Source organism: Camelus dromedarius, chromosome 4 (assembly GCF_036321535.1).
Source record: "Camelus dromedarius isolate mCamDro1 chromosome 4, mCamDro1.pat, whole genome shotgun sequence".
Lineage (NCBI taxonomy): Eukaryota > Metazoa > Chordata > Mammalia > Artiodactyla > Camelidae > Camelus > Camelus dromedarius.
In genome coordinates, this window is record NC_087439.1 from 40942395 (window position 1) to 40966087 (window position 23693).

Genomic DNA, 23693 nt, shown 5'->3' on the forward strand with positions numbered 1-23693 from the left:
GCCCCCACTCAGATGTTTGAGGCAGATTTTAAATTCATATTTAAATGACCGTCAGCTTGTTCCACAGATAGCTCATCTAGACAATGGTTTAAAAAAAGAAAGGAAAGTTGTCAAAGATTCTGTAAGAAATCAGACTTATTTTTCTGATTAAAAAAAAAAGATTCTCATATTAGGATTCCCAATATCAGGACTGGACAGAATGAGCGAAAATCCCAGGGTTACTAAAAATGACTTAATCTTATTTTTAGACAAGGTTTTTGAGATCACCTCTAAAATACAGGGGTCATCAAAATATTTTATTTCTCTTTCTTCTGGCCACAACATGGATATTCTTTATGCTAGGTGAACAGGAAACTTTGGACTCACCCTTTAAGTTAAGAAGACCCAGATAACATAAGCACGGGCCGCCTGCTAGGAGGGAAGGTGCAGTCCAGGGCTGCCATGGTTATACAGTGAAGTGTTAAAGCATTTCTGCCCTGTGGTACTTGAGTGCACTAAAAATAGGCAACCCTGAACTATACTGCAGTTGAAGGACAAGATAAAAATAGGAAATAACTTGAAAAATAATTGTATAAATAGAGTGCTGGGATTAACATCTTAACCCACAGGATTGAATTCACTAATAAAATTTATTTTTATTGAATGTAGGAAAGAGAATACCATTTAAATATTGGTTGTAGAAGTATATTCAGAATTTTTAAATAATTGACATCCAAGCAGTGGATTGACACTATCATTTGGAATAGTTTCAGTTTTTCAGCTGAGCAGTCTCTTTATATCTTTTAATGGTACTCCTTCCATTATAGAAACAAAAACACACACAAAAAAAAATCACCTAAATTTGGTTAATATGCATCAGCTAGATAGACATAACTAATCTAGCAGGGATAACCAGAACCCAGCAGTGGTTTGTGGCGTCGCAGCTTTGCGCTTGAGTTCAATTCCCAGTGAATATTAAGTACTGGGAAGGACCCAAGAAATGGAGGCAGTTTATTTAGCATAAACTTAGCCACTATTGAGACAGCATCAAACAATTTAAAATTCTTTATGCCTCCTTAGAAGACTATACTTTAAATGTTGATTTCAAAAATTCCATTATGGAAAACTTGTCCTGGTTGATTAACTCTCGGCCTCGTACTTCCATCCTCTCATTTTCGCCTTCTGTATTGCCACCAGGAATGCTATCAGTACTTAGCCCTGTTTCTCTTTCCTTCCTTCTCTTTATCTTCTTGTGCCACTGCCATGACTGTAGGACCAGAACTCGATCAGTTCACAAAGGAGGCTTCTGAATTTCTACTTTTGTCCTCTTCCAGCAAATTCACTTAAACGTATAATGATGTCACTCTTCTGCTCAAAAACTTCAGAAGCTAACTTGCAGGATAAATTTGAAACTCTTAGCCTGGAATTCCAGAGTTCCTAAACTCGCTTTTATGATTTAACATTAATCAATTACACATCTGTTTCTAATTAACACATTTTAAAATTAATTTAACCCCTGAATCCACCATCTACTTCATAACAGGGTAATATTACCAATAACCTACCCATGTCTTCCTGCCTACCCTAATTCTACCCTTCATCCTCCCTTTCAGACGTAACCACTGTCCTAAATTTAGTGTTTATCATGCCTCACTTTTTAAAAGTTTTAACACATATGGTCTTTAATTTTATAAAAATGTTATGCTGTATTTTGCCTTCTATGACTTTCTTAAAATTTTTTTCTCAACATTTGGTTACTAAAACTCATCTGTGTTGCTATATGTGGGTATAGGTGATTAATTTTCACTTTTGTGTAATAACAGGCTGGGCAAATACATCACAATGGCTTTGGGCTGTCCTCCTCCTCTCCCCGCACGTGTTTGTTTCTTGTTTGTTTGTTTGTTTTTGCTATTACCAAAGTGTGCCAAGTGTATTGCAAACATTCTTGAACATGTCTCCTGGAAAGCATCTCTGCTTTTGGTTTCTCTTGGGTATATGCCTGAGTGAAATTGTTGAGTACCAATCAGGGCCCTGGCAGGAAGGAACAAGGTCAAATTGTGTAATTGAGGAAAGTTTAATAAAGGAACTATTACGGGATAATGAAGCATGCTAGCACTAGCAAGGGCAAGGAGCCATAACCATCCCCATCTCTGAAGAGGCAAGGAGCTGCAGCTGTGGGAGAGGATTACCCAATAGCTCTAGCTTTTAGTAGAAGTCAGACAATCAGCAGCCTGGCACAGAGGGAGCTGATCTCACTAAAACCCTGACTTCGCTCTCAACCCTTCTCTCCAGTGTTTTGTGAAGGTCTCTCTTTGGCTCAACCCGACCAGAAGCCAGAATGCAAGAGAGCCCACTGAAAAAGTCTAGAAAGGTCAGCTTCCACAGACACAGAGCAGGATAGAGAAGGCTGTTGACTGGAGGTAGAGAGGTAACAAGATATATGCAAATGTTAAATATTATATAATCCCATCCTTTTTTCCAAAGTATTTGTACCAATTTATACTCCCACCAGAGTATATGAAAGATTCTGCTGATCCATATTCTCTCCAGAACTTAGTCGTCTTAAACTTCTGAATGTTTGTCAGTAGGGTCAAATGATACCCCTTGTGATCATGAGTTACATTCCTTCCATTACTGATGAAACCAAGCTATTCTTCATGGTCATTAGCCAGACACATTAATACTTTTATAAAATTTCCATTCAAGTGTTGTGTAACTTAACAAGTTTATTCCAAAATTTATAGAGAAAGCAAAGAGCCAAAAATAGCCAAGATATTTCTGAATGAGAGAAAAAAGCAGTGACTTCCCTTCAACTTATAAAGGCTTATTATAAAGGTATTGTCACAAAGACAGTGTGATTTTGGTGCAGGAATAAGCATCTTGACCAATGGAACAGAAAAAAGAGCCCCCAAACAGACCTATTAATTAAAAATAGTAGAGTTGGTGTATTAGATCATTGGGGAAAGGAATGGTTATAACAAATATAGCTTAGAAAAACCTGATTTCATATAGGGGGTAAAAGTAGAAATAGATTACTATCTCAAATCATACCAAAAATCAGCCTCAGTTGCATTCAGAGCTTAAATTTAAGATACAAAACTTTACATTTTTCAGAATAAAATATCAGTGAGAACCCCTTTCTAACCTTAGGGGATGGAAGGACTTCTTGGTTTTTTTTTTTTTTCCTAATTCATTCTTCCTAATAGAAGATTCTTTAAATTCTATAGTGTTTTACAATTTCCAAAAGTTTCACACACATGATTTCATTTAATTCCATAATAACCCTTTGTGCCCCTCTCCTTTCCCTCTCCCCACTGGTAACCATTAGTCTGTCCTCTAGTCTGTAAGTCTGCTTCTTTTTTGTTTTATTCTCTAGTTTGTTATACTTTTTAGATCCCGCATATAAGTGATATCATACTATTTATCTTTCTCTGACTTATTTCACCTAGCATAATGCCCTCCCAAGTTCATCTATGTTGCTGCAAATGGCAAAATTTCGTTCTTTTTTGTGGCTGAGTAGTATTCCACCATGTGTATGTATGCGTGTGTGTGTGTGTATACACATACATATACACACACACATACATATACTTATACATATATATATACACATATATCCATCTTCTTTATCCATTCAATTGTTGACGGACACTTAGATGCTTCCATACCTTGGCAATTGTAAATAGTGCTGCTATGAACATTGCGGTGCATGTGGCTTTTCGAATTAGTGTCCAAGAGTGGATTTCCCGGGTCATGTGGTAGTTCTATTTTTAACTTTTTGAGAAACCTCCATACTGTTTTCCAAAGTGGCTGCACCAATTTACATTCCCACCAACAGTGTGAGGTTTCTCGTTTCTCCTCATCCTTGCCAACCTTTGTTATTTGTGTTCTTTTTGATGATAGACATTCTGGCAGGTGTGAGGTAATATCTCGTGCTTTTGATTTGCATTTCCCTGATGATTAGCAATGTTGAGCATCTTTTTATAGGCCTGTTGGACATCTGCATTTCCTCTTTGGAAAAATGTCTATTCAGTTCTTTTGCCCATTTTTTAATCAGGTTGTTCCTTTTTTTGAAGTTGAGTTGTATAAGCTGTTTATGTATGTTGGATAATAACCCCTTATCAGGCATATCATTTGCAAGTATTTTTTCCCACTCAGTAGGTTGTCTTTTTGTTTCAGTGATGGCTTCGTTTTCTGTGCAAAAGCCTTTAAGTTTAATTAGGTCCCATTTGTTTCTTTTGCTTGTACCACAAAGTGCGGTCTATGTTTTCCTCTAGGAGTTTTATAGTATCTGGTCTTACATTTAGGTCTTTAACCCATTTTGACTTTTTGTATATGGTGTTAGATACTATTCCAACTTCATGCTTTTACATGTAGCTGTCAGGTTTTCCCAGCACCACTTATTGAAGAGATTATCTTCTCTCCATTGTATATTCGTTCTTCCTTTGTCATAGATTAATTGATCATGAGTGTATAGGTTAATTTTGGGCTCTCTATTCTGTTCCATGGATCTATGTGTCTGTTTATGTGACAATACCATACTGTTTTGATTACTGTAGCATTAATATAATCTGAAGTCAGGGAGCAAGATTCCTCCAGCTCTGTTCTTTCTCAAAATTGTTTGGCTATTTGGAGTCTTGTGTTTTCATACAAATTTTAAAATTATTTGTCAAATTCTGTGAAAAATGCCATTGATATTTTGATGGGGATTGCATTGAATTTGCAGATTGCCTTAGGTAGTTTGGTCATTTTAACAATACAGATTCTTCCAGTCCAAGAACACAGTATATCTTTCCATCTGTTATGTCAACTTCTTCTGTTTCTTTCATCAACATCTTACAATTTTCAGAGTATAGATCTTTTGCCTCTTTAGGTAAGTTTTTTCCCAGGTATTTTGTTCCTTTTGATGTGATGGTAAATGAGATTGTTTCCTTAATTTCTCTTTATGATAGTTCACTGTTAGTGTATAGAAATGCAACAGATTTCTGTATATTAATTTTCTATCTTGCAACCTTACTGAATTCATTGATGAGCTCTAGTAGTTTTCTGGTAGAGTCTTTAGGGTTTTCTATGTATAGTATCATGTCATCTGCAAACTGATAGTTTTACTTTTTACTCTCCAATTTCGATTCTTTTTATTTCTTTGTCTTCTATGATTGCTGTGGCTAGAACTTCCTAAAGTGTGATGAATAAATGTGGTGAGACTGGAAATCCTTGTCTTGTTCCTGATCTTAGAGGAAATGCCTTCAGCTTTTCACTGTTGAGTATGATGTTAGCTGTGGGTTTGTCATGTATGGCCTTTGTTATGTTGAGGTGTCTTCCCTCTATGCCCACTTTCTGGATTTTTTTCTTCATTGTAAATGGATTCTGAATTTTGTCAAAACCTTTTTCTGCATCTATTGTAATGATTATTTGGTTTTTATTCTTTGGTAATTTGTTAATGTGGTATATCGCATTGAATGATTTGCAGATATTAAACTCTTGTATCCCTGGGATAAATCCCTACTTAATCATGGTGTATGATCCTTTTAATGTATTGTTGGATTTTGTTTACTAATATTTTGTTGAAGATTTTTGCATCTATGTTCATCAGTGATATTTGCCTGTAATTTTCTTTGTGTGTATGTGTGTGTGTGATAGGTTTGTCTGCTTTTGGTACCAGTGTGATGCTGTCATCTTAGAATGAGTTTGGAAGTGTTACTTCCTCTGCAGCTTTTTGAAATAGTTTGAGAAGGATAGGTATTAACAATGTTTCTCTTCTCTAAATGTTTGGTAGAATTCACCTGTGAAGCCATCTGGTCCTGGACTTCTGTTGGGAGTTTTCAAATTACTGATTCAATTTCATTACTGATAATTAGTCTCTATATATTTTCTATTTCTTCCTGGTTCAGTCTTGGGAAATGGTACTTTTCTAAGAATTTGTCCATTTTTTCTAGGTTGTCCATTTTACTGCATATAGTTGTTCATAGTTGTCTCTTATGATTCTTTGTATTTCTGTGGTTTTGATTGTAACTTCTCCTTTTTCATTTCTGATTTTATTGATTTGTGCCCTCTCACTTTTTTTCTTGATGAGTCTGGCTAAAGGTTTATCAATTTTGTTCTTCTTGAAGAACCAGCTGTTAGTTTCATTGATCTTTCTATTTTTTTGTTTCTATTTCATTTACTTCTGCTCTGATCTTTATGATTTCTTTCCTTCTACTAACTTAGTTTATTCTTCTTTCTCTAGTCCCTTTAGTTGTAAGGTTAGGTTGTTTATTTGAGATTTTTCTTGTTTCCTTAGGTAAGCTTGTTTTGCTATAAACTTCCCTCTTAGAACTGTTTTTGCTGCATCCCAAATGTTTTGGATCATTGTGTTTTCATTTTCATTTGTCTCTAGGTATTTATTTAATTTCCTTTTTGATTTCTTCAGTGATTCATTGGTTGTTTAGTAGCATATTGTTTAGTCTCCATTTGTTTTTGTTTATTGCTGGTTTCTTCTTGTAATTGATAGCTATGTCTCATAGCATCATGGCTGAAAAAGATACTTGTTATGATTTCAATTTTCTTAAATTTATTGAGGCTCATTTTGTGGCCTCACTTGTGATCTATCTTGGAGAATATTCCGTATGCACTTGAAAAGAATGTGTATTCTGCTTCTTTCAGATGGAATGCTCCATATATATGAATTAAGTCCATTTGGTCTAAAGTGTTATTTAAGGCCTTTGTTTCCTTTTGATTTTCTGTCTGGATGATCTGTCCATTGATATGAGAGGGGTGTTAAAGTTCCCTACTATTATTGTGCTACTGTCGATCTCTCCTTTTATGCCTTAATATTTTATAAAAGCATAATAATAAATTATAATTAATACATTAAATTATTAAAAAGATCTGTTAATATTTGCTTTACATATTTAGGTGCTCTTATGTTGGGTACCTATATTAACAATTGTTATATCTTCTTCTTGGATTGATCCTTTGATCATTATGTAGTATCCTTCTTTGTCTCTTCAATAGTCTTCATTTTAAAGTCTATTTTGTCTGATAGAAGTATTGTTACCCCAGCTTTCTTCTGATTTTCATTTGCATGGAATATTTTTTCCTTCCCCTCACTGTAGTCTGTGTGTGTCTCTCACTCTGAAGTGAGTCTCTTGTAGGCAGCATGTATGCAGCTCTTGTTTTGTATCCATTCAGCCACTCTGTCTTTTGTTTGGAGCATTTTGTCCATTTAGATTTAAGGTAATTATCAATATGTATGTTCTTATTGCTATTTTGTTAATTGTTTTGGGTTTGTTTTTATAGGTCTTTTTTTCCCCCTTTCTTTTGTTCTCTTGTGATTTGATGACTGTATTTAGTGTTATGTTTGGATTACTTTTCCTTTCTTGTGTGTAAATCTATTATAGATTTTTGGTTTGTGGTTACCATGGTTTTGTAGTCTATATATATTTGCAGTCTATATATAATATATAAATATAATTTATTTATATATACATAATCTATATATATAATTGTTCCAAGTTGCTGCTCTCTTAATTTCAAGTGCATTTTAAAAACCCTGCATTTGTACTCTCCTCCTCTCATGATTACTTTTTGATATCTTATTTTATATTTAATTGTTTTGTGTATCCCTTAACTGCTTATTGTGGATATAGATGATTTTACTACTTTTGTCATTTGACCTCCCTCCTGGCTTTGTGTGTCAGTGATTTCCTACCTTTACTGTATGTTTGCCTTTACCAGTGTGCTTTTTCATTTAGTAATTTTCTAGTTTTCTAGTGTGGTCTTTTCCTTTCCTTTCCTTCTTTCTTTCCTTTCTCCCTCTTTCTTTCTCTTTCTTTCTTTCTTTTTTCGCCTAGAGAAGTTCCTTTACCACTTGTTGTGAAGTTGGTTTGGTGATGCTGAACTCTTTTAGTTTTTGCTTATCTGTAACACTTCTAATCTCTCCATGAAATTTGAAAGAGAGCCTTGCTAGGTAGAGTATTCTTGGTTGTAGCTTTTCCCTTTTATCACTTTGAATATATCATGTTACTCCCTTCTGACCTGCAGTTTCTGCTGAAAAATAAGCTGATAGCCCTATGAGAGTTCCCTTGTATATAATTTTTTTTGCTTTTCCCTTGCTGCTTTTTCATGTTCTCTTTATGTTTAATTTTTGTCATTTTAATTACAGTGTGTCTTCTTGTATTCCTTTTTGGGTTCATCCTGTATGGGAATCCTTGTGCTTCCTGGATGTGGGTAACTGTTTATTTTCCCTGGCTAGGGAAGTTTTCAGCTATTATGTTTTCAGATATGTTCTCAGCCCCTTTGTTTCTCTATTCTCCTTCTGGGACCCCTAAAATACAAATATTAATGTGCTTGATATTGTCCCAGAGATTTCTTAAGCTGTTCTCATTTCTTTTCTTTTCTTTTCTTTTCTTTTTTCAGTTCAGTGGCAGTGATTTCCACTACTGTCTTCTAGCTCACTGACCCATTCTTCTGTATCATTTAGTCTCTTCTTGATTCCTTCTAGTGTATTTTTCATTTCGGTTGTTGTATTCCTCCTTTCTGTTTGATTGTTCTTTATATTTTCTAATGCTTTGTTAAAACTTTGACTTCTTGTTCTGTGCACCTGTTCTTCTCCTGAGTTCTTTCATCATCTTTACAGTCATTACTCTGAATTCTTTCTTGGGTAGATGGCCTATCTTCACTTCAGTTGGTCCTTGTTCTGGTTTCATCGTGTTTCTTTGTCTGGAACATGTTCCTCTGCCACATCATTTTGTCTAAGTTGTTATTTATATTTTTATGTATGTGTTGGGTTAGTTATGTTTCTTGACCTTGGAGAAATGGCTTCTGTAGGATGAGTCCTATGCATCCCAGCAGCACACTCCCCTCTCGTCATACAAGCTATATGCTCTAGAGATTTCCCTTAAGAAGGCTTGTGGGTCCTTCTGTGGTGACAGGCTGACTATGTGGATGGTCTTTTAGGATTGATTGTCCCCTGGCCCGATTGGTTGCCATGCCCTGCCTTGTGTGGAGGCAGTTGGCTGCTGGTCAGTGGAGCCTGGTCACTAGGTAGCTGACTGCAGAACCCCAGGGGACCCTGGGGCCAGTGCTGGCTCACTGGTGGGCAGAGGTCAGGGTCCAGAAGACTCCAGGGCTCTTGCTTCTCACTGTTGGGTGAAGCCAGGTCCTGGGGTTAGTGCTGGGCTACTGGCAGGCAGAGCTGGGTTTTGGAGTCTGGCTGCAGGGCCCAGGACCCCAGAGCTGGTGTCAGATCACTGGGGGGGGGGGGGGGGGTTGACACAGTTGGCTATGGGGTCCAGGGCGTCCCAAAGCTTGTGTTTGTCTGCTGTTGGGCAGGGCCGAGGCCCAGCCGGTCCCAGCGTAGGGTCTGGCCTGCTGTGAGTGGGCTGGGTCTGCAGGCTGCTGGATTGTGGTTTTCTTGCATCTGGTGTCTACCGCCTGGTGCATGAGGTTGGTCTAGAGGCTAGTGCAGGCTTCCTGGATGGCAGAGCCGGCACCTGCCCACTGTTGGCTAGAGCTGAGTCTTGGCTCTCTGGTGGGCAGCACCATGTGTAGAGGCCTGTCTAGAGGCAGTTGCAGGCTCAGGAAGACTCTAGATAGCCTGTCAGCTGATGGATGGTGCTATGTCCCCACCTAATTAGTTCTTTGGCCTGAGGCATCTCAGTACTGGTGCCTACATGCTGTTGGGTGGAGCCAGGTTATTGGTGCTAATGGGCTAGAGGGAGGATCCCAAAATGGCAGCCATCAGCGCTAGCTTTTGTGTGGTAGAAAGAGCTCCCAAATATTTCTGCCACCGGTGTCTATGCCCCCAGGGTGAGTGGCAGCCACCACTGCACCTCTCTGGGAAACTCTCCAAGACCAGCATGTATGTCTGGCCCAGGATCCTACCAAATTCCTGCTTTTGCCCTGGGTCCTAGCGTACATGAGAGTCTATGTGCACCCTTTAAGAGTATGGTCTCTATTTCCCACAATTCTTTGGGTCTCCTGACGTTAAGCCCCTCTGGCCTTCAAGGTCAAATGCTCTCGGGGCTTGTCTTCCTGGTGCAAGACCTCTGGGCTGGGGAGCCCGACATGGGGCTCAGAACTCTCATTCTTGCAGGAGAACCTCTGCAGTATAAATATTCCCCAGTTTGTGGGTCACCCACCTGGTGATATAGGACTTGATTATATCATGAGTCTGCCTCTCCTACCTATCTTGTTGTGGTTCCTTCTGTATGTCTTTAGTTGTAGAAGATCTTTTCTGGTATGCTTCAGTCTTTTTCATGGATGGTTGTTCTGCAGATAGTTGTGGTTGTGGTGTGCTCCTGAGAGGAGGTGACCTCAGGATCTTTCTACTCGGCCATCTTTATCTCATCTTCAGTGCTTTCTTCCTCCAAGTGCAAAACGGTTTTCTCATGGGTAGAATATTTGAGCTTTGCTAGTCAAGAGGTGGCTTTTTGTCATACAGCAAGTTTCCTTGTTGTTGTTATCGCTGTCTTTTTTACAGTCCAGAAATATGTTTAGCAGTTTGTTAAAGGTTATGATAAAGGATACAGATGAACATCCAATGGAAAAGATGGATATCACAAGGTATAGGGAAGGAGCACAGAACTTCCATGCCCTCTCCAGGCACACAAATCTGTCCATATCTCTACTTGCTTACCAACCCAGAAGTTCCAGGATTTCTTAAATATAATACAAAAGAACTTAAGCATGAAATAAAATATTGATATATTCAATTACTTAACAAGAACTTTTCATTAAAAACACAAATAATGGGAATAGGAAGCTACAAATATGAAGAAATTTGCAGGGGGGAAGGTATAGCTCAAGTGGTAGAGTCCTGGGTTCAATCCCCAGTATGTCCTCTAAAAATAAACAAATAAATAAACCTAATTATCCCCCCCCCAAAAAAGAGATTTGCAATGCATATAACCAACAGTGGGCTAGTATCAAAAATACATACAGGAAAAAAAATCAAAAAGGAAAAAGTCAAATGACCTGGTAGAAAAGTGGGCAACTTAATTTTCTAGCATAGTTTTCTTTATGACCGTATTTCATGAACTCTCATTAGTTTATAATGCTTAGAGGGACTAGACTTGTGTCTTATTTATCTTTGTTTCCTTATCACCCAGCACGGTGCCTGGTGGAAAGAAAATTGTCAACAAATACATGCTCATTGAGTAAAGGAACAAACTTGCCACTCTAGAATAGGGTACACACTGTTAACATAATTCACCATAAGCGCACCACTCTCAGAGACTTTGTTCCCATTCTCAATGTAAACATTTTCCCTCCTATGCTCACATTACCAACTCCTATCCATCTTTGAAAGTGCAGATCAGAATTTCCACTTTACGTCCTGAAGTCTTCACTGCCTCTTACATCTACCAGATGTTCCTCTGGGACATCTCAATGCAGTGTTGAGTTGTTTACCCCATATTTCTGCTTCTGTACCACTTCTCTCTGGCTTAGATTCTAAACTCCTTGAGGGCAGGGATGTACCCTTTTAAAGTACTTAGCACAGTTCTAGGAGGTGCTCAATTAATAGTCACTGGGAATGTGTCACAACACCTAGTACAAATTAACAACCATACTTTCTGTTTCAAAATGGCAGAATGACTGGTCTCAGAGAAATATTGGTCACTTTGTTTTGATCCCCCCCCCCGCCCCCCCAGGTTCAGACAGTTGAGATCAGGTTACAAAGGCCAAGGATGTGCTCTGTAAGAAATACTCATTGCAAAGAAAAACAAAACTTTTTGAAGATTGGTTGTTCAGTACAAATTTATGACTGGAAAAAGGCAGCAGCCCCTAGTGGAAAAAATGGGGGCATGGAATCAAGTATCCATATTCAATCTCTGTATCCCTGGGGTGAGTTCCTTAGCTGCTCTGAGCCTCATGTGTAAAAGGGGATGACAAAACCTACCTCAAAGATGACCTAGCAGGGTAAATGGTGCATAGGTAGTACTTAAATTTCATTTTCCTTATTTCTCTCCTCCATCTTACAAATAATGCTATATTCAATCAAATCATGCTATGTTCAATCAAATCATGCAGTTTTTTTAGTTAAGACTTAACCATAAAACCCTTCAATAAACTTTGCTAACAGCAAGTTGCTTTTGCCAGACCCATACTTGCATCACCTCATCTCCTCTGACGTGCCTAAAATTCTTCATTGGTGGAAATGAAACAAATGACCACAGATTAAATCTCCCTCCCAACATGTGAATAGTGCAGCTGGTTGCTATAAGGGGAGTGTCTCAGTTTATTTCCCAGCTTTGTTATGAATAATTTCAAACATGCAGGTAAGTTAAAAATCATGTATAATTATAACCCACATACCTCCCACCTAGTTTAGCAATTGTTACAATAAAATTGTTACAATAATTTTCATAATAATGATGTTGAGGTTAATGAAACATTAGCAGAATTTCTTAAGTATATCATTTCCCGATGAGTTGAAGGTATCTGAAACCTACCAGCAGAAGTCATCCAAAGGGTTTCTTGACTGTAAACTCTTCAGTGAACCTTTTCCCACTTACTATACGAGGGTTTCTCTAATGGTGAACAATCAAAGAGAACAAGGGTTGAGCCACTCTTTTTCACAACGCTGCTTTCTGGTTTCTTGATTGACCTGGCCTGTGCCTGATCTCTTCTCTCTTTTGCACCTGGTGGGTGCTGCTTCTTGATTCATTTACTCCTTCCAGATTTTCTTGAAATGGTAAGGCTGCAAGATTTAGCAAAGAAAAATACAGGACGTCCAGATAAATTTGAATTTCAGATAAATGATTACTTTTTAGTATAAGTAGATCCCAAATATTGCATTGGCCATACCTATACTAAAAAGCAACTCACTGTTTCTCTTTGAAATTCAAATTCGGCTGGGAAGTCTGTATTTTAGCTTGCAACTATATGAAATAGACAAGTCCAAAGAGCCTCTGAGGGGGCTGTGGATCTCTTTGATAGTTGAGCTCTCATGCTCCCACTTCTGAAGATAAAATAGGAAAAGAGGGAAAGGGGAAGAAAATATTTCTGCACCACAAATAATAAAGGAATTATTAAGTTAGAATTGTTCTGAGCTAGTTGGGAGCTAGGCAGAGTCTGAGGTATATTTGTGTTGGACTTAGGAAATAAGTCTGTGGGACTCAGGGAAGCAGGGTGTGTGGGCCTGAACAGATTGAGTGAATTTTGATTTGGGTAGAGTCATAAATACATGTGTGTGTTTGAGAGGCTGTATTGCATCCATTGCCACATTAGTGCTGTCTAACCACCAATCATGGAATGACTGACTGCTCACACACCAGAGCCAGCTATGGGTGGCCGTGTGGACCTGCTGATCTTGACTGAACTTGCTCGTGTCTGGGGCAGGGGAGTGGGGGGCGGGTGGGGTCTGTTAAATGCTCCAGGCTGACCTCGGTTGGGAGCCCTGCTCCGTACACCTCTCATCCTCAGATCATTCAGCCAACTCCGAGGTGTTTCTCACCGCAGCATTTTAGGCACAGGAAGAGCAAGCAAAAACATGCAAACTTTGAGATCTAGTCTCAGAACTGGCATTTTCATCTCATTCTATTTGTCACAAAACCTGCTTCTATGGGTTGCGAAATGGGCTCTATCTCTTTAGTGGGAGGAAGTGCAGTCATGTGGCAAAAGGTGTGGATGCAGGTGAGGTGAAGAATCAGGGCCATCACTGTCATCTGCACAAGGGGTGGGTAAGAATAAATTGGGAGGGAAAGAAGTTGCTTGTTTCAAAACTGTAAGTTTGGAATTGTAGCACTTCCTCTTCAAGATGAGTAATTTGCAAGACTTCCAAGTGAATTTCTCCAGTTTGTGAAGCAGAAATGCCAACAGTTCTACACAAATTACCAGAATGTTTCACAATTCCTCTCGAAATACCTGTCAGAAAAGCTCTTTTGAGAGAGCACATGGTGGCATTTTTTCTTGCCATAAACAAAATCTATCTACCCCTATAAAGAGTCTGAGGTGTTAAGGATAAAAACTTGCAGGAAAGTGGTAACATTTAAGAGAAAAGGAAAACCAACTGAAGATCCAGAACAAGTAGGTTACTATTTAAGTATCCCTTGAAATCAAGCACCATTTTCTCCAGCTTTTGCAAAGTTTGGCCATCGGAAAGAGCAGACTGGAAATCAGATGTGGGGTTCTGCCACTTGTCTGGTTGCGTGACCTTTGTAAAGTAGCAATTTCTTTGTGTACTTTTTTATTGTTCCCTGTGTGGATCACATAACAAAAATTCTGTGTAAACTCTAAAACACCAGATTAGCAATTCTTACATCAAAAATAATCTAAGAAAAACATTCAATCCATGGAAATCTTTGTTGTGACCCCTGATTGCAAAGCTCCCTTTTTTTTCATTTATCAAAGTCAGTAGATTTTAAAATGAGTTTGATTCTTAGCACTTGTGTGTGTGTGTGTGTGTGTGTTTTGTGTTTTGTTTTTTGTCTCTACTGGTGGTGGGTAGAAATGAACTGGCACAAGGCAAATAACTATCAGTGGGACTCTTTTAAGTATCAGTGATACTCTGGTCTCATTCAAGGACTTGGAGCTAGAAGCAGAGTGTGGATTCTGCTATCTCAGGTGGCCAAGGCCAAATCCGATCTTAAAATGGGAGGGAAGGTCACTCTTCAGGAGGATGGGAAATATATTAGATAAATAGTACCTGTTTGCTTATGGTACTATTAAAAATAGGTAGCTTTTTAAAATGAGCTATGTGCCAAACAACTAACCAATAGAATCTGGATAATTTGAAAATATGTACTATAAGAAAAAAAGGATAAGCAAGATGCTTAGATGCCAAAAATTAAATACGGAAATTTAAAGTTGATTCTAAATCAATCCTTGTCTTAATTTTGCTATTACTTAAGGACATGAGTAGTGAAAACTATGTCTCAAATTTCTTTCCCAGTTGAGTAGAGGGAAGTTTTCCTACTGAAATAGTGTGGCTAAGGCAACTTTTTCAGAATGTATGTGTATTAATGGTTTATGTGCATATCCCCCTAATCACTGTGTGACCTTTAAAAGACATTTTAATTACAAACTATCGCAAGTATGCTAAAATCTGGAGTAAAACTTGTGTTTAAACCACTGTTTATAAAAAGAAAATACTGCCAACACAGTTGATGACTCCCGTAAATCTCCCCAATCCAATCTTCATTTCTTGATTCCCACTAGTAAACCTGTTTATTTTTTCTATATTTACAGTCATAATATATAGTGTCACTTTGCGTATTTTATATTTTATACAACTGGTATCATAAAAAAAGCATTGTTCCACAACTTGCTTTTCTTATTATTTTTGAGATGTATCCATTTGAGATGTTGTTATGCATAGTTCTAGTTTGTTCAGTTTTAACTGTTGTACAGAAATCTGTTATATAAATATAGTACCAACATTGACTGCTGGTTAGGACTCCTTTCTGGTCTTTTAAAAATATTCATGGCAGCCTTGAATCTGTCTCCTTAAGTACATACATAAGTACTTCTGTAAGGTAACAAGGTAAGAGATCTTTAAGCTTGCTAGATGTTGCAAATTTGATGGTTGTGCTGTGTATTTTCCCCACTAACAATGAGTTTGTTTTGTTGTCCTTGACAAGTTGTCATTTTGAAACTTACATTTTTACTAATTTGATGGGTGTGATATAATATACTTCCTTTTGTTTTTATCTTGTATTTCCTTGATTATTAGTGAAGAGTATTTTTTCCAGATGTTTGGCCTTTCAGATTTCCTCTTGTAAGGAATAACTCTTCTTTTTTCAGTGTGTGCATATTTCTATTGGATAGACTTCTCATGAGTTTTAGGAATTTTTACATTTTCACAAATTAACCCTTGTATATATTAAAAACATCTTACTTATAACCTTTCACTTTTATAGTACTTAATATACATATAAATTTTAAATTTTAATATTTTTAAATGTATCAAATCTCTTATTACTGTGTCTTTTTGCCCTATTTAAATAGTTTTCCTGTGCTAAGGTATGAAAAATGTTGAATATATCCATCTAAGTTTTTAAAGTACTATTTTTAAGAGTTGTCTTTAACTCAAATATTTATTTATGGTTTGAGGTAGAGGTTCAAATTTACTTTCCAAGTGGATAATCAAACACAGTTTTTTAAGAAGTTGCCACTTTTCCTATTGGTTTATAATGACATAACATAGGTTTCAACATATGAGGTTCTTCAAGTCTGATTCAAGAAACTAGCAGCAACATGTAACTTTTAATGTGTACTTGCCATGTGTCAGGAACTCTGCTAAGCATTTTACATGCTTAGATCATAAATTGTGGAGTTAGAACGCCTGGCTTATGTACACTAGAAGCGCTGATAAATGGTAGGTCTTACTATTACTTGTTTATTTAGTGGCTGATAGAGATGTATTCATCAGGTGAAATACACAAATATACTGATAGACACAAACTGCATTTAAAAAAAAAGCATCCCAAATATATAACTTGCTTTTATTAAACAGGGGGAAAAAATCAAGACATTTTTCCAAAGAGGCAGATATCCCAGTAGCTTTAGTAAAAACCAACCTAACATCGGTTTGTTTGTTTGACAAAGCTTTTAGAACAAGTGAGCAATTAGATTCTTAAAGCAGGAACAGAACATCAACAAGCTCTAGGCCCCAGAACAAGTTATAAGCCAACAAATCAGGCATTGTTTTCCTTAACAGTTTTAGCTTTAATGTAAATATATATTATTATTTAGAATATTAGCGTTTGAACTGCATAGTTTTATCACTGTAATTAAAACCAGGATTCCTAAAACCTCCAAGTAGCCTTTGAAGTTTTCCAATATGGACATTAACCCCTATTGCTCCCTACATATCGAATTTGAAATAATTGTCACAATATATCAACATTTTCACAGGAAGATTTTTAAGGCTTCTGGCACATAAAATGTGTAATCTGTGTGACAATAATATCGTAATTATATACAGAAAATATTTAAAATTCTCCTTGTGCAATTTAAGTTCTAAAGATTAAAAAACTAAGTGTGTCCATGTTAATAAAATATTAAAATAGTATGAATTTCTATAAACTTGACACTGATTTTGTAATTACATAAAGAACACACAAGATAAGACTTGTTCACTAAGTGATTCATCACTGAAATTAACTGTTAAACTGAATATGCTTGATCATTAGTTTTCTAGATCATACTTTCAGCACAAAGAGGCTTTAAATATAACTTAAACATTTCCAATTAAACTGTAACACTGAGGCAGCAAATGTCAGATCTATGCCTAGCTATTTATGTGTCACACAAATAGAAGTCTATGAATCTTAATTTATCCTTTTGTCTAAGTCACCATTGTAGAGAATATGTCAATAAGTGAAATCAACAAAAGGTAACTATTTCTCTTTTGAAAAAAATGAAAGTCCTTAACACCTTGTCTTAAAGTTCTAAAGCAGCATATTCAGCTCTTAAGGCAAAAAAAGGCCAAAAACATTATTATAAATTATAAATTCTAGTAATTCTTCCTCTGGCATTAGAAGCCACAACACAAATTCTTATGCTTTAATAGATAATATATTAGTGTACATCTGAATATACATTTGCCAACATTCTCCGTTAGTATGAAGCTGTTCTGTGAAGGAGAGGTGCTGAAGTGCAGTATGGTGGGGCAAATTTTAATGGCCATCCTGGGCACCAGAAGACATGGAATGGCTGAGTCTTGACCTTCCGTTCACAGATACTGTAGTTGAGGGAACAGTAACCTGAGAAGGAAGAAACACACTTTGCACACATCAATTTAACATGGGAGAGCTGTCTGATTTTCAGTTTTCAACAATTACATTTTAACTTTTGCTTAATGGTAAATGCTAACATTTAGTATTTATTATTCAACAAATTTCAAATAATCAAGGATAAATGTTCATTCTACCATGAAATTAAAAATGAGAGAACTGTTATTTCCACAACAAACAAGTTAAATAATCCATTAACACATCTTAGTCTTTACAAAATTACCAAATCAACTCAAAGGACAAGAGCACAAACAGACTGCAGGCCAAGCTGTTAAAGTGCATTTTTAGCTAGATTAATTCTGGCTTCCCCAAAGTACCGAGGAGAATGCAGAAAAAGAAAGTGAATTCCACAAAGCAGTGAATTCTGCAGTTTTTGTATTGATGACACATATTAACTTGAAGTTACCGTCCCAGGTACCTCTTATGTATAAGAAAAAATAGCTTTGGTTTTTAAAATGCCTTCCTAAAGGGCTAAAAAAAAGTCAAATCTATAACTGCTATGCCAAAACAACTGCAGGATGGAAAGGAGGTTTCTTCCCTAGTAAATAAACCATCTTCCAAACTTCTACGGCAAAGTTTCCTATTGACAAACTATAAGTGAACAAAAACCCTAAAATAAAATTTCCTAAATAGCTTGAAATTCCAAGAATGTAAAAGAAAATCATCTTGATTCTGAATAGTAAATAGGTATAATATTTTGAAATATATATATAAAGTATGACCTTATTTTAAGAAAAACGGTTTATGCCTAGATTATATTTTGACTTAGTTTAGTTTTATAACCAAACATTATCCTCTTCCCACCACAAGAAAACTGAAGTACAAAAAGCCACAGATTCTGCTAGCAAGGGAGTAAGTTAGTGAAAAGGAAAAGAAAACTGGCAAATTTAGTTTGGCTTTGGTTTCCTGGTGCTTCAGTTCTTGCCTTTTACTAAACAAAGATTGTTCATCTTAACTAACCAATTTTCTTGACTGTCTTATGAAACTGGGATGGAGCAGAGCAGAGTGGCTGACACTATCCACCTGAAAGAAAATAGCTAAGAAGAAAAGTTGCCAACAGTATCTGCACCCTGTTCAGTATTCATGTGGGGTTTCTTTCCAAGTACAGTCGACAAACTGACAGGTAATGACTTTTTGTTATGTAACACTGGTCCAAAAATTCTATGCGTGAGGGGTTCTTTTTGTAATTCTTGCCAACATTACAGTTTTCATATTCTTTGTCAAGTAAAAGAGAGAAAATTTGGTTTAAGCTTTTCAAAAACATTCTGATGGTTCTAAATGTCTAGAAGTAGCACCATTTATAGAGTGAAAAACTAGAATCCAGTTAAAAGTCTACCAATATAGAACAAATAAGCTATAGTTCATTCACATAGTCAAATACTATGTAGTCTTAAAAGAACAGGATAGATATGTATGTAATGAAATGGGAAGTTTCCAAGAGACATGTTTATGAATGTTTTACAGAAGATTCCATTTTTATTAGAAAAACTAAATATTTATATATTACAAAAGCGGTCCAAAAGGTCACACTGTACTCTATCAAAAGCAATTACTCTGGGGGGAAGTGGTATTTTGTTTGATGTTTAAGAAATCGTTTACTTAACTTTCAAACACGAGAAGATATCATTAGAATATTATTCTATGAATTTTTTGAGGTCAGAGAACTTGCTATTTTAATGCCACTTTGTACCCACTTCATACTCATGTTTACTTTAGTGCCTGGCACAGTGTAGTTCAATGACTATTTCTTGAACGGAATAAGGTAAGTTTTTATGAACATTTATAAAGTAAAAAAGTATTGCTTGAATTTTTTGAACAATGATTACTGGACACTCGTAATAAAGATATTTTTAAAAACTAACATTTAAGAATTTACTGCTGTGAGCATCTTCTAGTTGACTATCTACCCTTGAAGTTTAAGGAATTTTCAGGAATATTCACATAGCTTTCATACTCCCATAAGGAGCAATAACTATGAAACTATCATTTATTTTTACTTTAAAAATATATAGAAAGAAGAAAATATATATAGAAAGAGCTGCCAACCTGAAACACTTGGATTGCTCAAATTCAAACCAAAGGACTACGAATAAAAAGCAGACTAATTAAACAAACAAAACAAGCCAGCAAGATTCTGGGTGACTTACCCAGGTTTCTTCTTCCCTTCAGATTTCTATCTAAAGATAAATTTCACTTTCTGAGGAAACACTCAATACCAAGTACTAACTATCATTTGTCAGTTTATTTTCAGACTTTATTTTTACAAACTTTTATTCTCCTTGTAATAGTGGAATAACCTGAGTAAATCAAGCACCATCAAGAACTGAAAACAGCCAAAGAAATTCTTATGTCAACACAAGTCAATGATAATAGATGACTTAGTCTGTCTTCCTCTCTGAAAACAATTTTGCTGATTCATATACACCTGAACATCAAACACAAAAATACTGTGCTAGATTTATGGATGCTTTATATGAAGACAAGACAAATCACTGTGACTATATGGGTGTCGAGTCAGGGTAAGGTATGAGGAAAAAGCTTTAAGAAACATGAAAAAACATGGCATGTTCATGACTGCATTTACACCAGAGCAATCAACTAGACAGTTGATTCATATTAGAACAATTATTATAATGAAGGTTAATTGCTTGGGTATGAACAAGAGCCATAAGGCAGGTTGGTACCTGGAGTTAAATTGAACATTTGGGTGCCAAAATACAGGGAAACACGGAGCCAACTTTCTGATGAACAATCTAAACTCACTGTCAAAATCACTGGAGATTTTATTTGGCACCGTAACTGTTGTTCTATAAAAGAAATGTTAGAATTTAAAACAAACCAGGAGAAATGTTCAGTACAGGACAGAAATATGAGGCTTAAGCAGAGATCACAAGAAATGAGACCTTTCTTGTGTCCATTCCTACAACATTCTGCAATTTTTTGAAATATAATAATGCATGCATTACCAAATAATATTAGTTAGTTTTGCATGTATATTTTTATGTCTCTATCTACATTGTTTAGTGTATTTTTTCAGATTTATTGCTACTTGATAGTCCATTCTCTGAATATACTACTATTCTATTTTTGGATAATATTATGGTTATCTGTGTTGGGAGCTATTATAAACAACCTTCCACGAATATTCTTGTATGTGAGTCTCGGTACATAACAACGCATCTGTAGGGCATATAACTAGAGGTGAAGGTGCTGATCATGGAGTGTGGATATCATGAACTTTACTGGACCCTGAGTCTACCTTTAGTGGAAGAAAAGGGATTATGTAATGAGTTTTCATTAAACAGAATTTAGGAGCTGGCATTATGTAGAGTCAGAACTATCAATAACCTCCTACTGAAAGAGAGAAAATTTAGACTCAATAGAACCTAAAGTAATGAGTTATAAACAGGATACAATTATAGGATCATCACTTAGTGCCTGCTTTCTGTTGTTGATTCACATCCAGCTCATTCTGGAAGCACTGTGAGTTTTATATGTGAAGAGGCTGCCAAATCAGAGCCCATAACACACCAAGCATACAGCTGCTTGCCAGTACAATACTGTTGGCCGGAAAGGCATGTCCAACTTAATGCACTGTTTTCTGCAATTAGTTCATTGAAACTGATTATTAAATCCACTGACTTAATACAAAGATACTGAGATTATTTTCTGTTCTCCTGTGGGCTGGATGTACCACTGTTTCTCAGTCCCAGACTATAAACACCCAGAAGGTAGAGGCTTCATTTTATTCAATTTTGTATCCCTGGTAATGTTTGGTGTTTTTTTGCATTAAGAAAAGATGCTTATCAAATTTACTGAATTGAGAAAACTTTAAACTGGAAGTGACTGGTTTGAACCTTATCCTTAATTTACAATATTATAAATAATTATTTTCATAAATGAGGATGTACAATGTTTTTTTTTTTACAGGGGCATATAGTCCCCACAAAAATATAAATCTCATGACCTGTGAAATACCAAATTTTTTTTTGCTGCCTGGCACCTAAATTCAAACTCTACAACCAATCTATGAAATTCATACTTAATCCCCTAAATTATTCCTTCATGTTTCCTCCACTCCTAAGAGCAAGCAATCTCTTGCCTTGTCTCTTGTCTCTATGTGGGCCCAGATGGGAGTGCCAAGTCCTCCATGAAAACGGCTGTCACTCACAGCTCCACCGAAACCTACGTGGGATGCTGGCTGGCCAGGCAAGGCTGGCCGTGTAGATGTGCCCGGAGGCCTTCCCCTTTCTATCTTTGCAGCATTCCTGTTCCTTCGCAGATTTCATTTCTGTTGAGTTCAGTGTTTTGCTCAACAAGTCTCTTACTCTTCTCTAAATAGCTTCTAAAATGATTAGAAAAGCAATTCACAAAATGAAATGCCTAGGGAGTCAGTGAAATAATAAGTACTTTTCTTGTCTCGGGTGTTGAGGAAATTGCAACCAAGATGACTAAGGGAAGAACAAGAAAGACATTTAGGGAGACATAGCCTCTGGGCAGTCCAAGTGATGATGCCAGACGCAGGGCTTTACCACGTCCTCTTTCAGAGGATGGAGGCGACAAAGGGAGGAAATTCATCTACAGATAATTCCCTGTGATGCTTTTTGGTGTTTGCCCAAGAAGGAGCACACCTCCTTGCTCTCCTACATCTCAGGAAGGAGAATCTGGACTCCTGCAGGGCATTATTAAGATCTGAATCTCTGCATTAGGTCTCATCTGAATTCTCTAGATTTTCCCTACATTTTTTGGATTAACCTATAAAACTCCCCACCCGCACCGCAACCACTCACTCCCACGTACGGTCATAACTTGGATCACTGGGAGCTATGACTGAAAACTTGCAGACTCCTACAATAGCGCAGCTTTTCTGGAATAAAGGAGGGATTTTCTTTTGCACAGAATCTCTCTTGCTGTGGTAACACAATTTCTTAAAATAAGAGTCCAGAGCACTGTCTATATATAGTTAGATAATAACGAGCAAAACTCGTGTTCTGCACCTGGCCTATGTTTTGGAAAATAGACCTGACATATTTTTAAGTATGTGTAATACTCTGGACTCTCTCAGCTTATACTTCAAAAATGACCGCTTGACATAAAAGAGTACCTTCTGGCATATTCCCTATTCAGATTTAAAAGCCAGAAAACAATTCCCCCTAAGTATTAGTTTGACAGTGTTGAAAATAAACCCCCTGTCACCCATCTGATAAAGAAAACTTACCCTTTTCAATTTGGCAGCAGCCTCTCCAGAACGAATTGCAGTCAGCAAACTCTGTCGGATCTGTTCTGGGTCAGAGCTTTGGAATGTTGAAGAATTTTGTCTCTTAAGGGTGAACGATGGGCAGTCAGTTGGAGATGGTATTTGGGGATTCTGTTCATTATGTGTAGAATTATTTTCCTATAAAAATAAATGTGAAATATTTATACGAACACCAAGTGAAGAATGGGCCATTATTCAAAACATTTTCATCATCAAAAGCTCTAAGCATCACTATTTGCCACAGTGGTGTTTTAGGCACAGCTCTATTTCCTCTTCCACTGAGTTATCTCTGCTGCCAGAGCTCAGCTGGAAGATGAAGGCATTATTTGCCTTCATTTGAACTCAGGAGGCTAAGGAAGAAAAGTGATACCTCTCATTGTTTCATGAATACAGTGGTAATTTTACTGTCTTTGAGTCAAATAATGCTGATATCTCCAATGGAGTTGGCTAGAAGAGCCAAAGTAATAATAAACAATTGAACAGTCTAAAAAATAACCGATTTGCATAATGCCAATATATTAGGGTTGTGAAATTATTTTTGACCATACAAATGGACCAATATTGGCAATTCATATTGGAGGAATCTAACATATCTTCTAATAAAGGAATATTAATGACTATGTCACATGTAACAGCTTATTTTGTGTTTCTGGAAGTCACGTGAACTCAGTGATAGCCACGTTTTACTTCTCCCATGAGACTAAAAATAAATATTAGGAATTTCCAAATTTAAGAAT

General features: G+C 36.7%; 1 protein-coding gene across 8 annotated transcripts in view; it reads right to left on the reverse strand.

Moving 5' to 3' along the window:
* Positions 1 to 16392: 16392 nt before the first annotated feature.
* COBLL1 (cordon-bleu WH2 repeat protein like 1) overlaps positions 16393 to 23693 on the reverse strand; it is a 141612-nt gene continuing 134311 nt past the window's right edge. For all 8 annotated transcript variants that reach the window (XM_064484862.1, XM_064484860.1, XM_064484859.1 and 5 more), the window contains 2 exons: positions 22918 to 23094; positions 16393 to 17669 (listed from right to left, as the gene is read on the reverse strand). In XM_064484862.1, coding sequence (XP_064340932.1) covers positions 17583 to 17669; positions 22918 to 23094 — 264 coding nt within the window. In that variant the 3' untranslated portion in view covers positions 16393 to 17582. The remainder of the gene's footprint in view (positions 17670 to 22917; positions 23095 to 23693) is intronic.